We start from the raw sequence: 21,461 nt of genomic DNA, 5'->3' as shown, positions 1-21,461 counted from the left end.
GATAGATTCAAAAGATGAGGATAAGGAGGAGGAGCCAGAGCTTGATCCACACACTAGTTTAAGATCCACTTTGTAGTCCATGAGGAGGAGCACCAGGCGTGAGTGCCACATTTTGACCACTCATCGCCAAGGGAGGGCGGTGGTGTCTTCTTCTTCCTCCTCCAATGACAACAATGATGATGGTGGTGGAGAGGAGGACGTCGTAGGTGCTGGTGGAGCTGCTGGTGGTGATTATGTTGATTGGGACATGATCCAAGAAGATGAGGAGTGAGTGTTGATCTTTCTTCTTTTCTTCTCTTTTTGGTGCTTTATGCCAAAGGAGGAGAAAATTAGAGGGGTCAACAACCTTTTCGATGCTTCGATGCCATGGAGAGGAGGTTGCTACAGCTAGAGTCATATTCGTATCCATTTAGAGTAGTCTTCGTTAGGTGAGAGTTTGAGAGTCCATTAGAAACTCTATTTATGTAATAATGCTACTTAAGTACTTTATATATGTGTGGGATATGGACATATATTAATCTATGATGTTGCTTGTGATACAATTGTGCCAGAATGCATATCTTTATATGTATCACATGATATATGGTGTCTATTCTGATCTATGTTGTTACAGCAAGTGCAACAGTGCTGCACTCTGGTGCGGCAGTGTCGCACCTAGTTGCAACAGCAAACCATATTATGCATAAACTGTCATTTGCATCACGTTTTACATACCTGACACAGTATGTAGCACCCCACAGGAGCATGGATGTAGGGGGAGCCTCATCATTTTCACTAAAATGTGAATCTTGGCTTCTTATACCAATTTGAGAATTCAATTCTCTATTCACACATTTAGGGGGAGGCTCTATACCCATGGCTTGAAAATCTCAGTATTTATTTCATATCTTTGTAAGCTCTAATTAGGTTATCATCAATCACCAAAAAGGGAGATACTGAAAGTGCAATCAAGCCCTAACTATGGGTTTTAGTGATAATGACCACGCAATTAGAGAACTAATGAGATTTATCGAGATGATAAGCAAGGAATTCATATTCGAGGATGCTACACGAAATGGAGGAGCCCCCAATTATAAATATAGATGGCTTCAAACTCAAAGGAGGTTTAAATTCTTTTATATTTTGAATTTGAGTATAGGAAAAGTTGTACTATAAAGGGGGATACAATGCTTAAGCCAATATGTACTACCAAGTGCTCAAATAACCACATGCATCCTTAGATTCACAGTCAAGACAGTCTATACTTCACTATTACTCTTGTTGTTTGTGTGGTGCGGTACTGCCGCACTTGAAGAGAGGCACTACCGCAGTTGAGTCACGGCACAAGGAAGTTAGTGCCCATGCTGACTTCCTTGGATGGCCTGAGACATTAAAAGGTCATGGCCGACCCCAAGGTCACGGGCTCCGTCTCGCCCAACCTCGAGGTCGCGGGCTCTGTCTCGCCCGACCTCGAGGCTGCGGGCTCCGTCTCGCTCGACCCTAAGGACATGGGTTCCATCTCGCCCAAAGTCATGGGCTCCATCTCGCCCGACCTCGAGACCATGGGCCCCGTCTCGCCTGACCCCTTGGGCGCGGTGACCGTTGGGGGCTAGGGGGTATATATACCTTTCTCCTTCCTCCCCAACGTTGATCTACCACTTCTTTCTCACTTTAGCATGCCCAAAAATAGAGTAGGAGATCTCTCTCTCTCTCTCTTCCTCCATTGTTGACCTCAAGCCCCCAAGCAAATCCATTGATTTCCCCATCAATCCTTGAGGGAAAAGGGTCCAAAACTCAAGTAGAGAGCAGCTCCATTAATTCCCCAACTCTAAAGAGCACTTGGTTCATATTTTCGCTGACGGTTGTATTTGTTACTCTTGGAGCTTGTCTCCTAGCTAGCTAGAGTGTCGCACGTGGAGCTTGCCAACTTGTGTGGCAACCCCGGGGGTTTGTAACCATCTCTTGAAGTTAGTAAACTCACCCCTCATCTCAAGAGTTAAGTCTCTTGATTTGAGAACAAGGAAGGGTTGGAAAGCCCTAAGCCTTAGTGGCTAACCTCAACAATGTGGAGGTAGGCAAGCCTTGGTGGCGAGCCAAACCATGGGATAAATTATTGTGGCACTTGTGCTTGATTTACATTACTTGCATGACATATTGTGGTTGAGGTGATTACTAGGGTTTCTAGTCGATCTACTTGTGTGTGGTGTTCCTACCACTTCTAGCTCTTGATCTGTGATTGTCATACCTACAGTAAGATAGGATATTTCTCCGATCTAAGTTTTTGTTCATGGATTTTGAACTATGATTCGAAGTTGTATGTAGGTGCGGCAGTGCCGCTTTTCTGGCCCGACAGTGCCACAGTCCGACAATGCCACTCTTCAGAGCGGTAGTGCCGCTAGGTGAATTTGATAAAAGTTTGAGTGTTTGTTTTAACAGGCTTATTCACCCCCCTCTAGGCCAACCAGAGTTCCTATAGGTCAGCACCCTTCGCCTCCTTTTCTTTTTCTAAGTCCTCAACCGTTTCGCCCTTGCTTCTAACTTGCTAACCACAAAGTGTAGAACCTATGTGTGTGTTAGCATTTTTAAAGCATTTTACAAGGGTCAAAGTTAGCACATTAGGTTCCTAAATGCATATGCAAGAATCATGTCACCTAGTGGCACTTGATAAGCCGTTTAGCCAAAGATTTCTCCTCTTTATAGTACGGCTATCGATCCTAAGTCACTCACACCCTCTATGGTGTCTTCAGTACAAAACAAAAACCAATCTTATTCCTTTGCCTTGATCTTCTCTGAAATTGACCGTGATGCCTAAGAGGGGGTGAATTAGGCAACTTAAAAATTCAAACTCTAAACTATGGCCTCTTTTTCTAACCTTAGCAAAACCTATGCAAAAGATAAACTATCTAAATGTGCAACTACGGTTTTGCTAATGTGTTGCTATCTCTACCGCAAACGTAGTAAAGTAATCAATGTAAATGCAGAAGCTAAAGAGCAAGGTAGAGATATGCAAACTCCCATCGATGACTCCGGTATTTTTACCGAGGTATTGAGAAGCGCGCAAGCTTCCCCCTAGTCCTCGTTGGAGCCCCTCGCAAGGGCCAAGCTCCTGGTCGGGTAACTTTGTGGATAGCCTCAGGCCTTCCCCACGCGCAAGTGGGTCTCTGACGTGCCTTCCAGCAAGCCTCTCCTGGATGCTCCCTGCCATCTTCACTATCAAGCTTCCGGCTGAAATGCCACGGGCCTTGTTCCCTCCGTTACACGGTGGCGGCCACACCACAAACGCGGTTGGTGTGATCTTACAAGACTTCAAGCCCCTCCGATTGTACAACAATGGTGCTCGCAAGCACCGGGTAGCAAGAGGTATGCAAACCTCACTAAACACTAGGACTAAACCTAGAGCAAGCGCATGAGCGGTGGTCTAATCAACTTAAGCACTTCGCAAAGCACCTACGCTAATCACCTAATGAATCAATAAGCTCTATGCAAGTGGAGATCACTAAAATGGTGTATCAACACCCTTGGTATGTTTTCTCAGCTCCACTCCCCTCAAATGGCCGGTTGGGGTTGTATTTCCCCACTAAGAAAGTAGCCGTTGGGGTCGAACTCTCGCAATTCTACTACTGACCGGACGCTAAGTCGTCCTGACCAGACACGTCCGGTCGTCCCGACCGTTGAGCTAGCAAAACACTGATCGGACACTGGCCAGCATCCGGTCACCTGCCACCGGACGCGTCTGGTCGCAGATTTGCCACTCTAGAACCTTACTATAATCGATCGGACGCTGTTGTCCTACGTCCGGTCGGTTGCCACCAACGTCCGGTCTAGGATCCGGTCGCCTATCTACCGAGCCACTTGCCCAGCGTCCGGTCGCAGCATCCGGTTGCTTGTCCAGCGTTCAATCCTGCATCTGGTCACCATAGTGAGCTCATTTCTTCGCGATCTTGCGTACGGCTTGGTTCCAATCTTCGTGCTTGGACTTTGCTTGATATCTTGGGTCTTCTCTTATGCTTCTAAGGTCTTTCTTAAAGTGTTGATCATTGGATCACCACGTCGCTTTCGTCCAAGTCACGTCTTGCACCCTATTGAACTACAAAATAAACACTTGCAAATTTATTAGTCCAATTTGGTTGTGTTGGTCATCAAACACCAAAATCCAAAGTAAATGGGTCAAGGGTCCATTTTCCTTACAATCTCCCCCTTTTTGGTGATTGATGCCAACACGACCAAAGCAAGCAAATAATAAAAATTTGGAAGTTAAAAACTACCTACTTGCTAGGATACAATGCAAAGGGCAAGTTTATTTGATACTTAAAGATACCAATTGTAAGATACCAATTAAAACTAAATGAAAGGTTATGTTGCCCTTGCAAAAATCCCCATGTGGCATTATGGATTCCTACAAATTTTACCATTACTTAGTCTAATCCATAATCCACTTTCCTCCCTTTCTCGGACCATTACCACTTGTAGACATCAACTTGATGCTTGCCTTTGGTCCTTCAAATTCTCCCCCTTTGGCATCAAACACCGAAAAGGAAGACATTAGTAGCACAAAGGAGGGTCAAATTTCATGATCCTTTGTGTATAGAATGAAATGGATCACAAAATTTGACTCTCACATTATATAGACTAAGCTCCCCCTAAATGTATGCATACATATGGTAGAAAGCAAAGCATATGCATAATTAGCAATTTATTGCACAAGAGAGTTTAATCGATATAATGCATGGAGAAAGCATATAAATATGAAATGAAATCAACATGATTATGCCAATTGAAGAATGATGCTTAACTCTGGGGACTCCAATTTCCTTACAATGAGACTACTACACATGTGATAGGTCTAAAAAATGTACACCTTTTGAAAAAGTGTTAGTCTCAAGGCATCCAAGTTGTAGAATTACTCCCCCTAAATATGTGCACATAAATGTGGAACACTTTGTAGGAATCATGCACATTGATTTTCGAATCAAAATACTACTTGAAAGATGACATCTCATGAATGTGAGAATCATTTTCAAAAATGATATTCGGGAGAGATTATCTACAATTTGGACTTTGGCACATATTAGATGAACAATAGTAAGACAAGCTATGTGCCGTGCTCCTAAACAATTTTGAACCATGTAGGTTTGCTCCAAGGGTTTAAAAAGAGACCGAGCAAGCCTACCATAAGATATACCTAGTGTATGCATGACAAAAGATATAAGCAAGCAAATGCAAACCTAGGCATGAAGAGTAACTAGATGCTTAAGATATCAATTTGTAAGAAATACCAATTGAAAGATGTACCAATTAAAAAGTAATAACATCTAGTTACCTAACATGGGAAGGGGAATTTGGGTCCATAGTATTCACTTACCCACTTGGCAATGATTTTGTCCATGATGAAGCACCCCATGAAATGCACCCATACTTTGCCAAGTCTCTAAATTCCCCAAAGTCCAACGGACTTCTCACTTCCCTTTCAGGATCTAAACTTTCTTGGTGTTTTTCATGTTGGAAATGATTTCCTTTGGCACCCAAAATCATTTAACCCCAATGTTGGCTTGCTTGTTCACCTTGATGGCCACCACCTTGTCATTTTTCTTCTTCTTTAAGAGATAAGGTGTGGAGGCCTTCTTGTCCACCTTGTTGATGTAGGTGTTGGAGAGCTTGCTTGTTTGCTTTTTCTCCTTCTTATTTGCTCCTCCCCCATTCTTCACCTTGCACTCATAGGACTTGTGACCTTCCTTGTGGCACATGTAACAAACCACGGTTTGTCCTTCATCAAGCTTCTTCACTCCCTTGATGGTGTTATCTTGATGAAGTTGGGTTTGCTTCGCCTTGCCTTTCACTTGAGTCAAGTCCTTGGTGAGGCGAGCTACTTCTTGCTTGAGTTGCTCATTCTCCTTTGCAACCTCTTGTGTGCATGTATCTACAACAACTTTCTCAACACAAACTTGGTTGCACAAAGGTGAGTCTAAACATAAATCATTGCAAGAAGTAGAGGCATCCCTTTTTGATATGTTAACCATGGAATTTTTCTTTTTAGATGCCTTGATGGGGGTTGTGCTAACGGCTTCAAGATTAGCAACTTTATTAGTTAGCTCATCACAATGTTTGCACATGGTTTCCATTTTAGCAAGCAAACAATTATATGCTTCTTGTGAGCTAGCTAACTTTTCTTTTAATTTTTTATTTTTCTTTACAAGTTGCTCATCATTTATTATGCATGCATTTGTTGTTGCACTAGCCTCAAGCTTCTCAATTTTAGTAGATAGTTCAACATTAAGATTAGCAAAGTTCTCATATTGTTCAAGCAAGGTTTTGTATGCTTTTTATGAACTATCTAGCTTTTCTTTTAAACTTTTGAGCTTCTTTTGTTGACTAGTGATAGCTTTAGCATATTTAAGATTTTCTTGCACAATTTCATGATAAGAAGGCATATCATCATCACTATCACTCTCACTAGAGGAAGAGCTTTTGTTACCTCGTGCCATAAGGCACACACGAGAAGAGCTTGATGATGAGTGCTTGTGGCCTCACCTATTGTGATGGGGTTCTTCTTCACTTGAAGAATCATCCCATGACCTTATTGATGTGAGGGCTTGATTCTTGCATACCTTCTTCTTTGTCTTGGGTGTTGGCTTGTTTGGACAAACTTCCACAAAGTGCCCCAACTCGCCGCATCCATAGCATCCTCTCTTTCTTTGCTCATTTCTTTGATTGGTAAAAATAAGATCTTGAATTTGGATGGGCATACCCTTGACATTGAGCCTTTGGATCATCTTCTCCACCTTGTTGATAAGCTTGATTGATTCTTCATCAAGGTCGGAGGCGGAGGAGGAAGATTGATCATCATCACTTGAATCTTCATCATCATCATCATCTTCTTCTTCATCTTCACTTGAGGAGCTTGAGCTTGAGCTTGCCTTAATTTGCTTGCCCTTCATCTTCTTCTCATTACATGCGAGAGCTTTGCCTTTGCTTGATGAAGAAGCTTCTTCTTGACCCATCTTACGTGACATTTCAAAGGCCACTATCTTACCAATGACTATGCCCGGGGTCATGTTGCTCAAGTCCTCCATGTTGTGAAGGATGGTGATGATGCTTGTATATTTCTTTTATGGTAGCACGGAGATGATCTTCCTCATGATGTCCGCATCATCTAGCTTTAATAATCCGATAGAATGGAGCTCATTGATAATTAGATTCAAACAAGAATACATATCACGAACAAGCTCATCATCATTCATTGTAAAAGAATCATGATTTTGCTTAGCTAGACAATGTTTTGCTCACAGACATTACTTGTGCCGTCATGGAGCTCTTGGAGTTTAAACCAAATTTCATGTGCGGTATTTAAGGTGAACACTTGGTTAAAAACATCCATACTAAGTGATTCAAACAAGCAATTTTTAGCTCTAGCATTGAAGTGCATTTCTTTTTCATCACTCTTTGTGGGTTTTTCGGGATTCTTGATGGGTTTCATCCCATCACGAGTGACTCTTCATGCACTCAAATCAACCGCCTCAAGGTGGCAAGTCATTCTAGCTTTATAGTACTAGCCACTGCTGCCCGCGTTTCGCTGCGGGTGATGTGTTTGGTATAGGAAAAATCTTGAAAAATATGGCTCATATATCTTAATATGTTTTCTCATCGCGTTGCTATGAAAAGTTAGTCTCTTTGGTATATTAAATGGGAAAATATGGGAAGGAAAGGTAACATGGTTTTTTACATATGAAGTATCTAATCAGAAGGCATCTTCTTTTCGTTAGTTTTCAGTTCGTCAGAAGCAGTGCATTGCTTTGTTGATACTGAATGCCTGCTAAGATTTTGTTATTCTGATTAGAAGAAAAACTTTGAACATTCTTTCTCAATTTTGCAGTTCAACAGGAGATGTTTGAGCGGGAAATTGGTCGTCTCAGGTTCCTATATCAGCAACATCAACAGCAGCAGCAACAAGTTCCTGCTCTTGTTCGTAGTAACAGCAGAGACCTTGGTGTGCAGTTTGCCAACTTGTCTCTGAAACACAAAGACCCCAATGTGGGCCGGGATTCTCTCTCTGGGCCTCTTCGTACTTAGTTCTTTTCACCCTTCCGTTCTTGTGGGTTCTATCAGTTGCCACCACCGTGTGGCTGTCATCTCCACCAAGAAAGGAGAAGTGCACTTGGATTGCGTGAATGACACTGGAAAAGGCTAATAGCTATGGATCTGATGTTTATTATTTCGGGATATGCACCTGGCGGTCATCCTCAGCTTGCGTCCATTGGTGATGCTCGACCAATCGGCGGTGTTTAGGGTTTTCTTTTTAGCTAGATTCTTTTCAAGCATCATTGTACCATTTCTCATGCTAGGGTTCTAATATGTTACTATCCCCTTTTTTCCCTGAGCTGTATTCTTCATGCATCGTAGCCATGTTTGGATTAGTTGTGCGTTATTAGTGGAATGTGGAGCACAAGTCAGCATCAGGTAAGTTGCTTTGAAAACGTGCCACGTCCTTGATAACTGTATGGTGTGCTATTATTTCTCAGTACTCAATAAGCTTGTGCAAACGAAGTATTAGTGATCTTCAAACTTCAGGTTGCCCTTGATGTTGGTCTCCTACGAATAATCTGTGAATTGCTCAACATTTCTTGTTGATGTTAAAATTCAGCCCCATAATTGTATATTCTGTATGCAAGCAGTGCTGAGGTATGGTTGATATAATTTACTGGTAGCATGTCAAATTCAGTCTGTGGATGATCAATGATATTCTCTGTGTACCATCATGGTAGATGACTAGATGAGGCTTTTACAACATTTGAGAGTACTGCAAATATATTTGTTGAAGAGTTTGATGTTGGAGCATCAATATGGATTTTCGAGTACTGTGTTTAGTCCATAACGTTGTACAAATTTAGTTCACCATAATACAATATTGTTTAGGTCATCATAGTAATACAGATTGCTCAAAGTAAGTATGCTAGTTTCAGTGTTACAGAAAAGGAAGCCAATGAATACAACCACTACACCTATATCAGACAACTCGAATAATGACAGAGCTCCGAGCTTCCAGACTCTCCAAAGCAGTAACTTTTGCAAGCTAAGATGATTTGAAGTAACAGTGTATATTCAGCACCAAGATTTTAGCAAAATCAGCTTAAAAGCCATAGAATATTGTGTTGGCCTCAACAAACACTGCGTTCATTCTATTTCCGATCAACATCCATTTCTTCTGTAGTAGTATTTTTTGCTCTATGGTTAGCCACGGCGTTGTCCAATGTCCCTCTGACATGTTGGCACATAATCATCAGATTCTGCAAAGCATCTTTCAGTACATCCTTTGCTGCATCTCCTGCCAATATAAACAGGCGTCAGGAGTGTGAGGCTGTGAGCACCCTTTTGAGGAACTAGAGCAGCAAAGAAACTGTTGATAGGTCATTTAGTGGGAATGAGAATATGAGATGGCACCACTTAGTCAACCGAGCTGAGCATAAATTGTAGCATCAATGTTGCATTTTAGAATCAAACACTCGAAACAAACAATATATTAAATATATTAGATGTGTAATCTCTGGGAAGAAACAATCAACAAATTCCCCAAAACACATCATAGTGTTATATTAGAACCATAATAGCTGATTCAGTGCATCATCATAATAATAGATATAATAGTTGATTCAGTGCAGCATCAGGTAAGTTCCCCAAAATACATGATACATGATTCAGTCCATCATCACCACCATAATAATAGTTATATATTATATTAGACAAAGTGAAAAAACATCTATGTACCTACAAGTCAACTAGAGATTATAGGGAGTAGCCAGGAGCACAATAAAATGTGATTCTTGCAAATTCACTCAATAACCATTAAACGGAGGACAAATCGATACAACAGTTTTACAATATATTCACTTATTCAGCAATGACCAAAGGGAATGACACAATGTCAGGATAATGTGCCACTTTGTAGTACCTGTTGTCTGAACTCTTATGTTGACTTTCTTCTCAGCAGGATGAGGGATGCTGTATCCACAAAATGCTACCCCTGGGCTGTAAAGACAATAAGAAAGTAAATATATACAAAATTATTAGCCTTCGATTCCAAAATATACAATATTTCTGGCACATCAAGTGTCTGCAAGGCCGACCTTCTCAAGAAACTCTAATGCAACAAATGGCTTTAGCATGAAGATAGTGATATCATTTGCGAGGATGGTCCTTTGGAGTTGACACAACAATCTAGATATCATATATTTTCTAAACATTAAACCGTTAAACATCACCCTGAGAGCTAGAGTGTGTATTCATTATTCAAACAAAAAAGCTAAAGCTTTAAGAGTCAAACTAGAACAAGTAGGCCCTAAACATTGCCTTGAGACTTAGTGTGTGTATCAAACAAAAATATTAAAGCTTTAAGAGTGCATTGGGACTTGTTGTATGTACGAGAAGAAAGTAAAAGCTTTAAGAGTGCCTTAGTGTTTAGGCAATGTAAGGAAAAAAAAGGGGCAACAGTAAAGCTGCAAGGTTACCTGACTTGATTGAGATGTCCAGTTCTCTTCAATAGGGTGTGTACTTATTATGGAATAAAACAAAGCATAGTAAAGGTAACTGAAAACTGGGCTAAAATTGGTTGAAGCACAAACCAATGTAAATTGATGATCGACAACCATATCAACAGAACAATGGTAATGTCCAAAGTAGGCTAATGTTTTGTGGTTGCTAGCGATAATAGCAGGGAGAGGAAGAAATTACAGTATCCCTCTAGTAACCTAGAAATGTAGCGAAAAGATCATTTTACACCAATAACTACTCCATAAAGACCAGTCTGCAGAATCACAAATACATACTAAAGTTCCTACTACTTTGCTGCTTGTTTTATCCTCTAAGCACCATCTTTTGTTGTCATAATCTGGTAACAGTGTTTGCTGGAGGTACATAATCTAAAGAGAGCAATGACAAAGTCTCGTAGTCATGATCTGCACTGATAGATCGACCTATTTTCTAAAACACAAAACTAAAAACATCAAATTCTGGCAGCAACAGAAGTTCTCCCTTCCAACTAAATTTCATAGTGATGACCCACAAGGACAGGCCGACCTAATTGAAGTGAAATAATGTAGCAACAATTAAGCAAAAATCACATTCTGGTGATTAACTCTTCTAGTGCATCATCCCAGAAAATGACAACAAAAACCATGGACCATGGTCATCTACAAGAATTGTATTCGTGTCTCTTATCAAAATGGCGTTAGATATGCAACCAAGGTAGAAACACCAACAGACCCTCAAAACTAAGACATAACTGACCGTCCTCCCATCAGCTGTTACGGAACCTTAAACCCCTACAAATCGCAAAAAACCATGAACAAACTAAAGAGGGATACTTCCTCCTCCAAGAACGCTCTGTTTCATCTATTGGACTATGCCAGCATAATCACAACGATCCGCAGATAACAAGCAAATAGATACTGATTCTTTGGAGATTGGACAAAGAAGGGGAAGAAGAAAGCCTTCACTTACTCCTGGTTGAGGACGAATCTAGCGGAGCTGGCGAGGGTGTGGTCCTCCGCCATGATGGAGAAGGTTGATGAGGTCGAGTCCGTCAACGACCCGTGCTCCATCGACGCGCCGCCTCCCTCCGGTCGGGCGAGCAGTGGACTGTGATTCCCCAAGAAGCACGAACAAGATAAGAACACTGGCAGGGAAACAGAAAGGATGCGACGAAGCGAAACCAAACGAGAAATCAATCAGAGCGCACAAACTAACCAGTGGCAGCTAAGGATTACTGGAGATTTCGCAAGATACCCTGGAGGAATGAGGAGAAATTTCTCGCGCGGGAGGGAGGTGGCGGCGCAGCCCAATGGGTTTGGATGGACCTTTACTACAGACAAAACGGGCAGCCCGAAAACCATATGGTCTGGTACGGGTGTATGTATATGTACAATTTGCGGGCGCATCCCCACATCAATGCTAACCTATTCCATGGTTGAGCAGGATTGGCAAGCTAGAAGCTTTTCTAAGAGCAAGCTGCGAGCTCTCAATCTTGCTCCTTAGGGTCCTGAACAAGTAAACATAAGAGCAGTCTATTCAGGATGCATTTTAAGAAAACGTATTAACATAACCATGTTTTCCGGAAATTAGAAGGTTGAAGGCACACCTTGAGCAAGGAAGCCAGCCACTTAAACCAACGATAACGCGGAGGTTGATCGGATAGGCAATGCCATTTGTGAATCTCCCATCAGCATAGCATGTAGCAGAGTGGAGGGCAGTGGCAGCACCCATGCTGAACCCTCCTATCCCAAGGCTCACTGACATTGCAATTTTATCAGCATTAACGACATGAAGTTCCACAACGATTGATATCTGTATATATTCTTGGTGATGTTTGACACAAGAAGGCACCAATAGGACACATTGAAGAATAAGCACTGAGTAGGAAATGGGCCAGATAAGGAAAGAATTGCCAATCAAAAGAAGCAAAAAAATACAGTCTTGTATCTATGAGATGTTTACCAGGAATTGACTACATAAAAAAATGGGATGGCAACAGTGAACATCGTGCATCCCAAAACTGAAGATACGGAGTCGCATCCTGCAACCGCAAATCTGAAGGGGGCAATAATCAAAATTATTGTGGTAATAAAGTATGTGCAGTTCGCATAAAAATATCAATTGAAGGGATCAGACATAAAGGAAACGTTTTTTTCCTTGGAATGGCTGTAGAATGGTCAACTAAATGTAGAAAGGCAATATGTCAACATATGGCCATGCCTGATGCAGCAACAGGAACAGCTAAAGTGCGGCATATGAGAATTTTTTTTGGAACATATCCATGCCTAGTAGCTGCTAAAAACATAGAAGAAAAACTAAACAGAACGGCTCCCTCTACTAAGAACAATTGGTATAACACTATTGTTCATTAGCAGCACATTAGCATGTGTTATACATTTTTTAGCAGTGTGTATATGAACTTATTTATGCAAAGCTTAGTCCCGCATTCACCAATAGAGGAAGAGACTATAGGTAAGTTCACAGCCTGAGGCTCGCCATTCAGCATAGAAGGAGAACATTCACAGAAATAACTGGCAATACCAGGTAGAGTTGGTGCCTAACAAAAAAGATCAGTTCAGTTAAAGAAAGAACACTAATTTTATGGGTTGGCATAAGAAAGCAAAGCAAACAATTTATGGAGATCTGAGGCAGGGTGCAGGCCATTGCGTAGAGACCGCTGTGAATGCTTAAGTAAAAACAGGGCTCATATTCATATAAACGGCGGTAGATTAACAGCAAGCATACTACCAGAGGAAGTCTTGATGCCGCTGTAAATTGTAGAAGGACCCAGCGAGAAACCTAATACATGAAGCATTAGTTAAAAGTTGAAGTATGCACTGCACAATCATGACAGTAAACTAAATGTGTGTAAATTATGAGTTGTCAGTGAAATCTAAGGCTGCATAAACTTCTTATAGCCCATATTACAGTAAGCATTATGTAAAAGCTTAAAAAGTGCAGTCCAAAAGTCTAGATGAGATTATTCTTGAAGGAAATCTAAGACTGCATAAACAGCTGTACCTCATGCTGTCCCTAGATCATAGCACTATAGTTATTCTGCGTTAGAAAAGGAATCTCATCATAAATAATGCTACATAAAGCAGATAACATATTTTGCAGGACATGTACGATTTGGCTTGCTGTAATCTTCTCTGCAAAAGTCAGACTGGATCCACATATGTTGCGAATGACAAATTTTTACTACAATCCCAGTAAAGGGATGTTCTGAAAGGAAGCAAGGATAGAGCAAACATGATCCATGACGTATTAGTGCAGAATTCCACTTCTTTTGTTCTGCTCTTCAGCATGTCTGGGTGTAACCTGGAGAGATCCAAACAGGTCAGAGAGACCTTCAAGATTCACACCATGTATCAGGCAACAATATACATCAGTAGCAACGTGTTTGAAACTACATTTCCATTATCCAAACCAACTGTGAATGTGTCTGTCTGATAAAAAAAATGCTCTGGATGTTCTGTTTTCAAGCTATTGGTACATTAATTTCTTATTGCCCCTATTACAAAATAGGACCATATGTTGGGAAAAATTCCTAGCACATGTTGCAAAGAACATTTGTATCACCAAAAAACATGAAATTGCACACACCAAATCGAAAGCTATAGAAATCACATGATGCGGAGTGTAGAGGATGAGAGGAAGATGAAGGGGAGGGGACCCGATGTAGGGGCGGTGCCCTCCTGCTGAGTTCGGCGTCGATGGGGGCGACGTGCTGGCGGATCTCGGTGGGGCAAGCGCGTTCGCGGCCACCGGCGGGGCTCCCACACCGCCCCGTGTGTTGAGGCCGCCACGGTTTTGGACCTCCCGGAGCGTCATGATGCAACTTAAAGAAAATAGAAGCAGGCAAACAAGAAGAAAGGAGATGAGGAGACTTACCAAGATGGATGGATCTGGCTATGGAGGCACCGGATCGGGCATGGAGGCACCAGATCCAGCTGTGGAGTCGCCGAAGCAGCCACCAGTGAGCACCCCATGGTGCAGCCATACAGATAAAGAAGAGAGGGGGCTCGCCTGAGCTCACGTCCACCCAGGGGGCCCACCCTACCGCCGCACCACCGTGCCGGGCAGAGCACTCACCCAGCACCGCCGTGCCGCCTTCGCGTGGGAGACCGCCATTGCTAAGGCCATGATGTCGGGACGCTACGCCGCCGCGCTGCGCGCTCGGCCCGCTGCGCGCTGGCCCCGCGTCGCCGCGCTGCCTCCGCGTGGGGCCCATCCTAGGTGAGGCCGCACGCCGAGGCCGCTGCCGTATGCCCGCACCGGCGCGAGCCCAGCCGGCCGTCGTAGATGACGCTCCGCCGCCGGCCAGGCGCCGCCGCAGCCATAGGCGCAGCCCTCGCAGGCCACCGCCATAAACGGCAAACGATTACTCACAAAGCTATATAGGCATGAATCAGAGGGGAATGGAGAAATCTCACAAAATCGTAAAGGAGTCGGGGTGGGGCTTGGTCGGCCGGCGGTGGCGGCGGACAGCCGCGGGGTAGGAAGCTGGAGGAGTTGGATGGAGGCGTGGAAGGCGAGCGGGAGGAGGAGCGGACCTCCAACATGGTACCCATGGGTAGGAGCATCGCTGGGTTTCGCCAAGGAACCAGACCGGCCACGCTGCGCCGCCGGCACCACGCCGTGCCGAGGGGCACCAACCGCTCGGGCGTGCTCGCGCCGGTGCGCCGCGTAGGGGGTCGCCATCTCCCCACCGCAAGAGGGGGCGGAGCAGGCGCTGGAGAGGGCGCACCGCCATTGCAGGCGATGGAGAGGGGCGCCGCTGTGAGAGGCGGAGCAGCGGCGCAGGGGAAGGAAGAGGGCAGGGCGACAGCGACGACGAGAGAGCGGAGGAGGCGATGGGATGCCGATGGGAGGGGACGAGATATTTTTTTTGCGGGCAACCAGTAATCCCGTGAAGCAAGCAAGTGTCAGCAGCTTTTGCATACATGCAAGGTCCCAGCGCCATGCGAGGATGCGTGCCGACCATCATGTTAGGCACCGACCATGCATGCATGTCGAGAATCACCGTCGTTTACTATGCGCCACCGCTATCGTCTTCACCTATCTCATCTGAGCCGTGGAATCTCTATCTAACGCACCAAATAAAAAAAGCGTACGTGGACACCCTAAAAGGCCGCCGATTTGGCGTGCCTTCATATCTTTAATGGGAAGTTAGTGACGTCAAAGTGCGGAGGCCTAGCGGTATCCATCCCAACCACTCTAAATAGCGTCGGCTCAACGGTGGTTAAGCCAAAGGTCCAAAATGAGCCAACCGGCTCTGATACCAATTGAAATTGACCGTGACGCCTAAGAGGGGGGTGAATTAGGCAACTTAAAAATTCGAACTCTAAACTATGGCCTCTTTTTCTAACCTTAGCAAAACCTATGTAAAAGATAAACTATCTAAATGTGCAACTACGGTTTTGCTAGTGTGTTGCTATCTCTACCGCAAACGTAGTAAAGTAATCAATGTAAATGCGGAAGCTAAAGAGCAAGGTAGAGATATGCAAACTCCCGTCGACGACTCTGGTATTTTTACCGAGGTATCGAGAAGCGCGCAAGCTTCCTCCTAGTCCTCGTTGGAGCCCCTCGCAAGGAATCCCTTACAAGGGCCATGCTCCCGGTCGGGTAACTCCGTGGATAGCCTCGGGCCTTCCCCATGCGCAAGTGGGTCTCCGACGTGCCTTCCGGCAAGCCTCTCCTGGATGCTCCTCACCGCCTTCACTATCAAGCTTCCGGCCGAAACGCCGCGGGCCTTGTTCCCTCTGGTACACGGTGGCGGCCACACCACAAACGCGGTTGGTGTGTTCTCGCAAGACTTCAAGCCCCTCCGATGTACAACAATGGTGCTCGCAAGCACCGGGTAGCAAGAGGTATGCAAACCTCACTAAACACTAGGCCTAAACCTAGAGCAAGCGTATGAGCGGTGGTCTAATCAACTTAAGCACTTCACAAAGCACCTACGCTAATCACCTAATGAATCAATAAGCTCTATGCAAGTGGAGATCACTAAAATGGTGTATCAACACCCTTAGTATGTTTCCTCAGCTCCACTCCCCTCAAATGGCCGGTTGGGGGTTGTATTTATAAGCCCCACTGAGAAAGTAGCCGTTGGGGTCGAACTCCCGCAATTCTGCTACTGATCGGACGCTGAGTCATCCTGACCGGACGCATCCGGTCGTCCCGACCGTTGAGTCGACAAAACACTGATCGAACGCTGGCCAGCGTCCGGTCGCCTGCCACCGGACGTGTCTGGTCGCAGATTTGCCGCTCTGGAACCTTACTATAATCGATCGGACGCTGCTGTCCTGCGTCCGGTCGGTTGCCGCCAGCGTCCGGTCTAAGATCCGGTCACCATAGTGAGCTCATTTCTTCACGATCTTGCGTACGGCTTAGTTCCAATCTTCGTGCTTGGACTTTGCTTGATATCTTGGGTCTTCTCTTGTGCTTCTAAGGTCTTTCTTAAAGTGTTGATCATCGGATCACCACGTCACCTTCGTCCAAGTCACGTCTTGCACCCTATTGAACTACAAAATAAACACTTGCAAATTCATTAGTTCAATTTGATTGTGTTGGTCATCAAACACCAAAATCCAAAGTAAATGGGCCAAAGGTCCATTTTCCTTACATTCTCGTTTTTTTTCTTTTTCTTCTTTTCCAAGTTGAGCACTTGATCATCATCACATGTGATCATCGCCTTCTCTTGAGTACCACCATGCTCCATACTTGGATTGCACCAACCTAGCTCATATCACAACTCATGACAAAGGTTAGTGCTAGGTTTTATCAATTATCCAAAACTAAACTAGGACTTTCAAGCATGTAACTTTACGCGGAACAGGGTGATTTTTTCCAAGTTCTAAAAAATTAGGAGGATAGATTAGTAGTTGTTGGAGATGGTTTTTTTTCTCATCTTACTAAAAAACAAGGATTAGGAAGGGATTTAGAAAACTTTTGGAGATGCTCTTGGTTGGTTATGAACTTTTGCATCTGACGTAGTGACTCTCTCATCGTTTTTATAGACTACTCCCTCCATTTCAAATTATAAGTCATTCCAACTTTTTTAGAGAGTAAAAAAAATCTCAGTTCTACTAAAATTATAGAAAGAATTATAAAAATTTATGACATCAAACAGGTATATATTATGAAAATATAATTAATAAAGAATCTATTGATACTTGTTTAGAATAAAAAATGTTATTATTTTATTATATAAATTTGGTTAAACTTGAGATTCCTTGATTCTCTAAGAAAGTTAGAACCCTTCCTAGCCTCTCGTTCGTGTGCTCGCCTCCACCGCTGCCCTTAGTGTTGTCGCGCGCCTCATAGGCCTTGAGTCCTGGCCCGCCAACGTTGTGCTGCCAAGATCAGCGAGATCTGCGATGCCCTCTCCCCTCTGTGACAATTTGTCGTGGACGCTTGAATCGGTACCTGTAGTGGGTGTTGGCGAGGAAGACGACGCAGTGGCGATGGCGGCGGTGCAAGCGTCGTAGCCCCAGCGGTAGCCCAGGTTGTTGTCCTAGATGTATAGATGAGCACGGTGACGGCCAGCAGCGAGCGAGATGAAGAAGAACCAATTGAAGAAGCGCATCATCTGATTCTTCTCGCCACAATCTGACTCGTCGAACTGGTCAGAGCCGAAGCCAGACACACTCAACTTGAGCCTGCTCGTGCCCTACGCCAAGCGTGGGCCTCGCGTCATGGCTCCACGCCAAGCGTCTAGACATGCTCCTCTAAGGGCACGTACAATGGACGCCGTAGTGTCGTCTGTAGAGATGTATATTTGCAAAAACACCCCCTCCGGCGGCATTGAATGAAGCGAGAGAGGGAAGTCGTCCCCTCGTGAGGTGACGGCAGCGGCACGTGCTTCGAGGCTAACGCGACGACAGAAGCCCTGTTGTATGGGACGTCGCTGCGTGGGGATCTACCTGCGACAAAACTTGGCGCGAGTTCCTCTTGCTCCGTGCGCGCGAGTTCTTCCCCACTGCCCTGTCGATTCGCAACAGCAGCTCCTTCCCTCCCCAAATCTGCAGCAACCATGAGGCAGCAGTGGCGCATGAGCAGATGGTCGATCTGACTATGGCTTCCTCCACCAACGAGTTCTATAGTCATCAATCTTGTTGCTCTGTTCCTTGTGAAGATCTGTTCTGACGAAAAGAACTGTTCTAACGAGATATGAATTGTTATTTCCCTGTCAGTTCTAAGATCAATTTTTTTTTGCTATGTCTCAAAGCTATTCTTCTGGAAAACTTCTTGTGATTCTTGGTGCTGAGTGGCAGAATATTTTTCTTTGTTCTTGCAACCAGTTAAATTTCTGAAAAATACTGATCATTGTTGTGTGCTCTGTGCTTGCCGTGCTGTGTAATGGACGAGCAAGGTCACACCCATGTCACCTTGTTGTTTTTCTATAGAAAAACAAAAGAAGAAATACACCTGGAATACAATTATACGTACCCTATATAGGCAACAAGCATGAACCATCCATCTCTTGATGCTATATTTGATTTATGAGGAAGAAGACGTATGTTATATTTAGTTTATGAAATATATTATATTATATTATATATATATAATATATATGATTTATTTTGAAGGATTTGTTTTGTATCAATTAGCAACACAATGGTATATAGGATTGATATTCATAAGTGATCATGGCTACATGCAATCATTAAACGGTTTGTGGACAGCCAAATAGACAACAACCGTCTGTGAATTATATGCGCTATCTATTCAACAGTCTATGTTGTAAATTCTAAGAACTTACATATAGCAGCTGTCTCTCTATCCTACATGCCCTATGTGTCCGGCGTGGGCGGTGGGCCTCGCGTCACGGCTCCACGCCACGGCCGTTTATGCCTCCTGTCCGCGACGACCTTTGCCGTTAGCCTTTGTGTGCCTTCTCTGCCGCGGCTCACCGTGCACACCACTGCTCTCGCTGCAGATGGAGGCCTCCCTCGTGCCAGGCTGCTTCCAGGTCCAGTCCGCCAGCAACTGATATGGCAGCAGCAGCCCCGCGTTGTAGCCATCCACGATTACTGCAGAACCTGCTACACCAGGTTCGGAGTATATGTGCTACTAGTACGCTAGTACACAGCTGTGATCGATACACGGACCCTTCCTCCGCGCGACCGGCCGGCTGCACGACCGTGCTGCGCACCGGCCTCACGACCGTGCCGACGGCAAAGACACCGGCCAGAACCAGCAGCCACCCTCCAACGCCGCCGCGTTCGTGGACCTTTCATTGTCGTCGTCCATGGACGACGATGCGGGCAACATGTTCTTCATGGCCGCGCCCGCGGCGCTGATGAAGGAGGAAGCCGCTGAGTTCTACCAGAAGAGGAGCGCGCCGACCACTGCCGTGGAGCCGGAGCTGATGCTGGGCAGCAGCATCCGCGCCTACACCGGCGGCAATGTGCAGTGCCCGCACAGCTGCAGCGCGCACGGGTTCCTGGACCAAAACGCGCGCAACACTCACCAGTACACTCCGCAATTTCAACAACAGCCCGGACATCGTCGGCGCGGCCATGCCGCCACCGCCCGCCACCAAGTCGGTCTTCCCGGCGTCGTTCGGCCCGCTCGGCCAGGCGGCGCTCGGCGGGTTGGACTTTGACATGGACATGTACGAGGCCAACGTGGGTGGCGCACCCAGGATCCTGATGAGCAACGTGGACACGGCCGCCCCGCGGCGTGCAGTGTCCGCTTCGTTTTCGACGCTGTGCCTATTTGTATTTAGCGACACCATCAGCAACGTGATACAGCAGAGCGCGGCGGCGTTCTACGTGCGTGATACAGGACCATGCGGTGCGCCCGAGCCACCAGCCCACGCCAGCGACAGCCGCAGTCGCGCTCTGCATCCAGCACTTGCCGATGTGGTGGAAGAGGGGGCTCCAGCCTCCAGGCGTGGGGCGTCATTGAGCTCGGCGAGCACAGCTCGCTAAGCGCAGGAGGCTCAGCGGCGGCTACTGAGAGAGAAAGGAGGTCGGTGAACTGACAAATGGGCCCAAATGTCCATAGTGGCAATCCAAACCTGCGTGGCATGCCAACTCAGCAGAACTGGTTTGCAAAACCACTCTAGGAGGTTATATATATCTGGTTTTCAATAGTTTAAGGTGTTCAATACATGGTATTATAGGTGAGGGTGTTAAGTAGACGAGCAGCCAAACGTTAAGGAGTTATTTAGACTTTTTTCAAAGTTGGAATGACTTATAATTTTGGATGGAGGTACTTGCCAAGTATGGGGTCGATAAGTCTAGTATTGTATCGTGATCGGGTCACTTCATGGATTCAGTGCGATTTGAGGTGTGGAGTAGCTAGAAAGGTAGTACTCTATGACACATCTCACTCATTCATCAGGACGGGGTTGGCGGGGTATGTGAAAGATTGAGGCGATGAGTTACCCCTTATGTATTGACGATCGTATTGATCATATGGGCGGTGACGTTCGCTCTCTTGTGAGTATACTTGTACCTCTTGCAGGGACATTTGTGCGATGAAGTACTTGGTTATGACTTGTGACCATGTTCTTGACTCCTAGATCCAAAGTATTTGTGTGATGAAGGGCTCGTGGAAGATCTAGATGCTGTTTTGTTCCCCGCCTCAATGTGTCATGCCACATATATGACCGCCGCAACAATTTTGTCCCCTGCTTGGTTGGTGAGTAAGATGAGGTGGCCACAGCTACGCGCCTACGCAAGAGTTAAAAGCTTCAGGAATGTCGTCACAGTCTGTGGCGGCGAATTTGGACGCCACAATTTGTGGCCCCACACCTGCGCTGTGGCAAATAAAGGCTAGCATCCAAATAGCCTCCTAGTGCCACCATTATGCTAATGTTCATGCTAATGCTTAAAGTTATGCTATGCTGGCTTGTAGCTTGATTGGAGAACTTTTCTTTTATGTATAAATGCCTTTATGCAAATCCAATATTATTCCTTACTAATACCAAATGCATACTGTTTTAT

General features: G+C 45.0%; 1 protein-coding gene across 4 annotated transcripts; it reads right to left on the bottom strand.

The window, feature by feature from the left end:
• Positions 1-8,836: 8,836 nt before the first annotated feature.
• On the bottom strand, positions 8,837-15,424 carry LOC136545475 (uncharacterized). 4 transcript variants are annotated; one of them, XM_066537506.1, is made up of 7 exons: positions 14,395-15,424; positions 13,249-13,299; positions 12,107-12,555; positions 11,716-12,007; positions 11,470-11,607; positions 9,923-9,999; positions 8,837-9,298 (listed from the first exon to the last, which is right to left on the bottom strand). In XM_066537506.1, exons 4-7 carry the CDS (start codon positions 11,904-11,906, stop codon positions 9,153-9,155), a joined length of 552 nt encoding a protein of 183 aa, XP_066393603.1. In that variant the 5' UTR covers positions 11,907-12,007; positions 12,107-12,555; positions 13,249-13,299; positions 14,395-15,424; the 3' UTR covers positions 8,837-9,152. The 4 variants fall into 4 exon arrangements, 3 of the variants coding, with proteins under 3 accessions (XP_066393603.1, XP_066393593.1, XP_066393598.1); XM_066537496.1 differs by having other exon boundaries at positions 12,107-13,821; XM_066537501.1 differs by having other exon boundaries at positions 12,107-13,299.
• Positions 15,425-21,461: the final 6,037 nt, after the last annotated feature.

This window comes from Miscanthus floridulus, chromosome 1, assembly GCF_019320115.1.
Source record: "Miscanthus floridulus cultivar M001 chromosome 1, ASM1932011v1, whole genome shotgun sequence".
NCBI lineage: Eukaryota > Viridiplantae > Streptophyta > Magnoliopsida > Poales > Poaceae > Miscanthus > Miscanthus floridulus.
This window is presented reverse-complemented; position numbering and strand designations above follow the sequence as displayed.

Excerpts from the sequence above, each read along its gene's own strand:
- LOC136545475 (XM_066537496.1), bottom strand. The coding sequence starts at position 11,906 with ATGCGCCCGCAAATTGTACATATACATACACCCGTACCAGACCATATG. Across the intron at positions 10,000-11,469 it reads AGATTCGTCCTCAACCAGGA|CCCAGGGGTAGCATTTTGTG; the intron begins GTAAGTGAAGGC and ends TTGTCTTTACAG. Across the intron at positions 9,299-9,922 it reads CATAAGAGTTCAGACAACAG|GAGATGCAGCAAAGGATGTA; the intron begins GTACTACAAAGT and ends TTATATTGGCAG.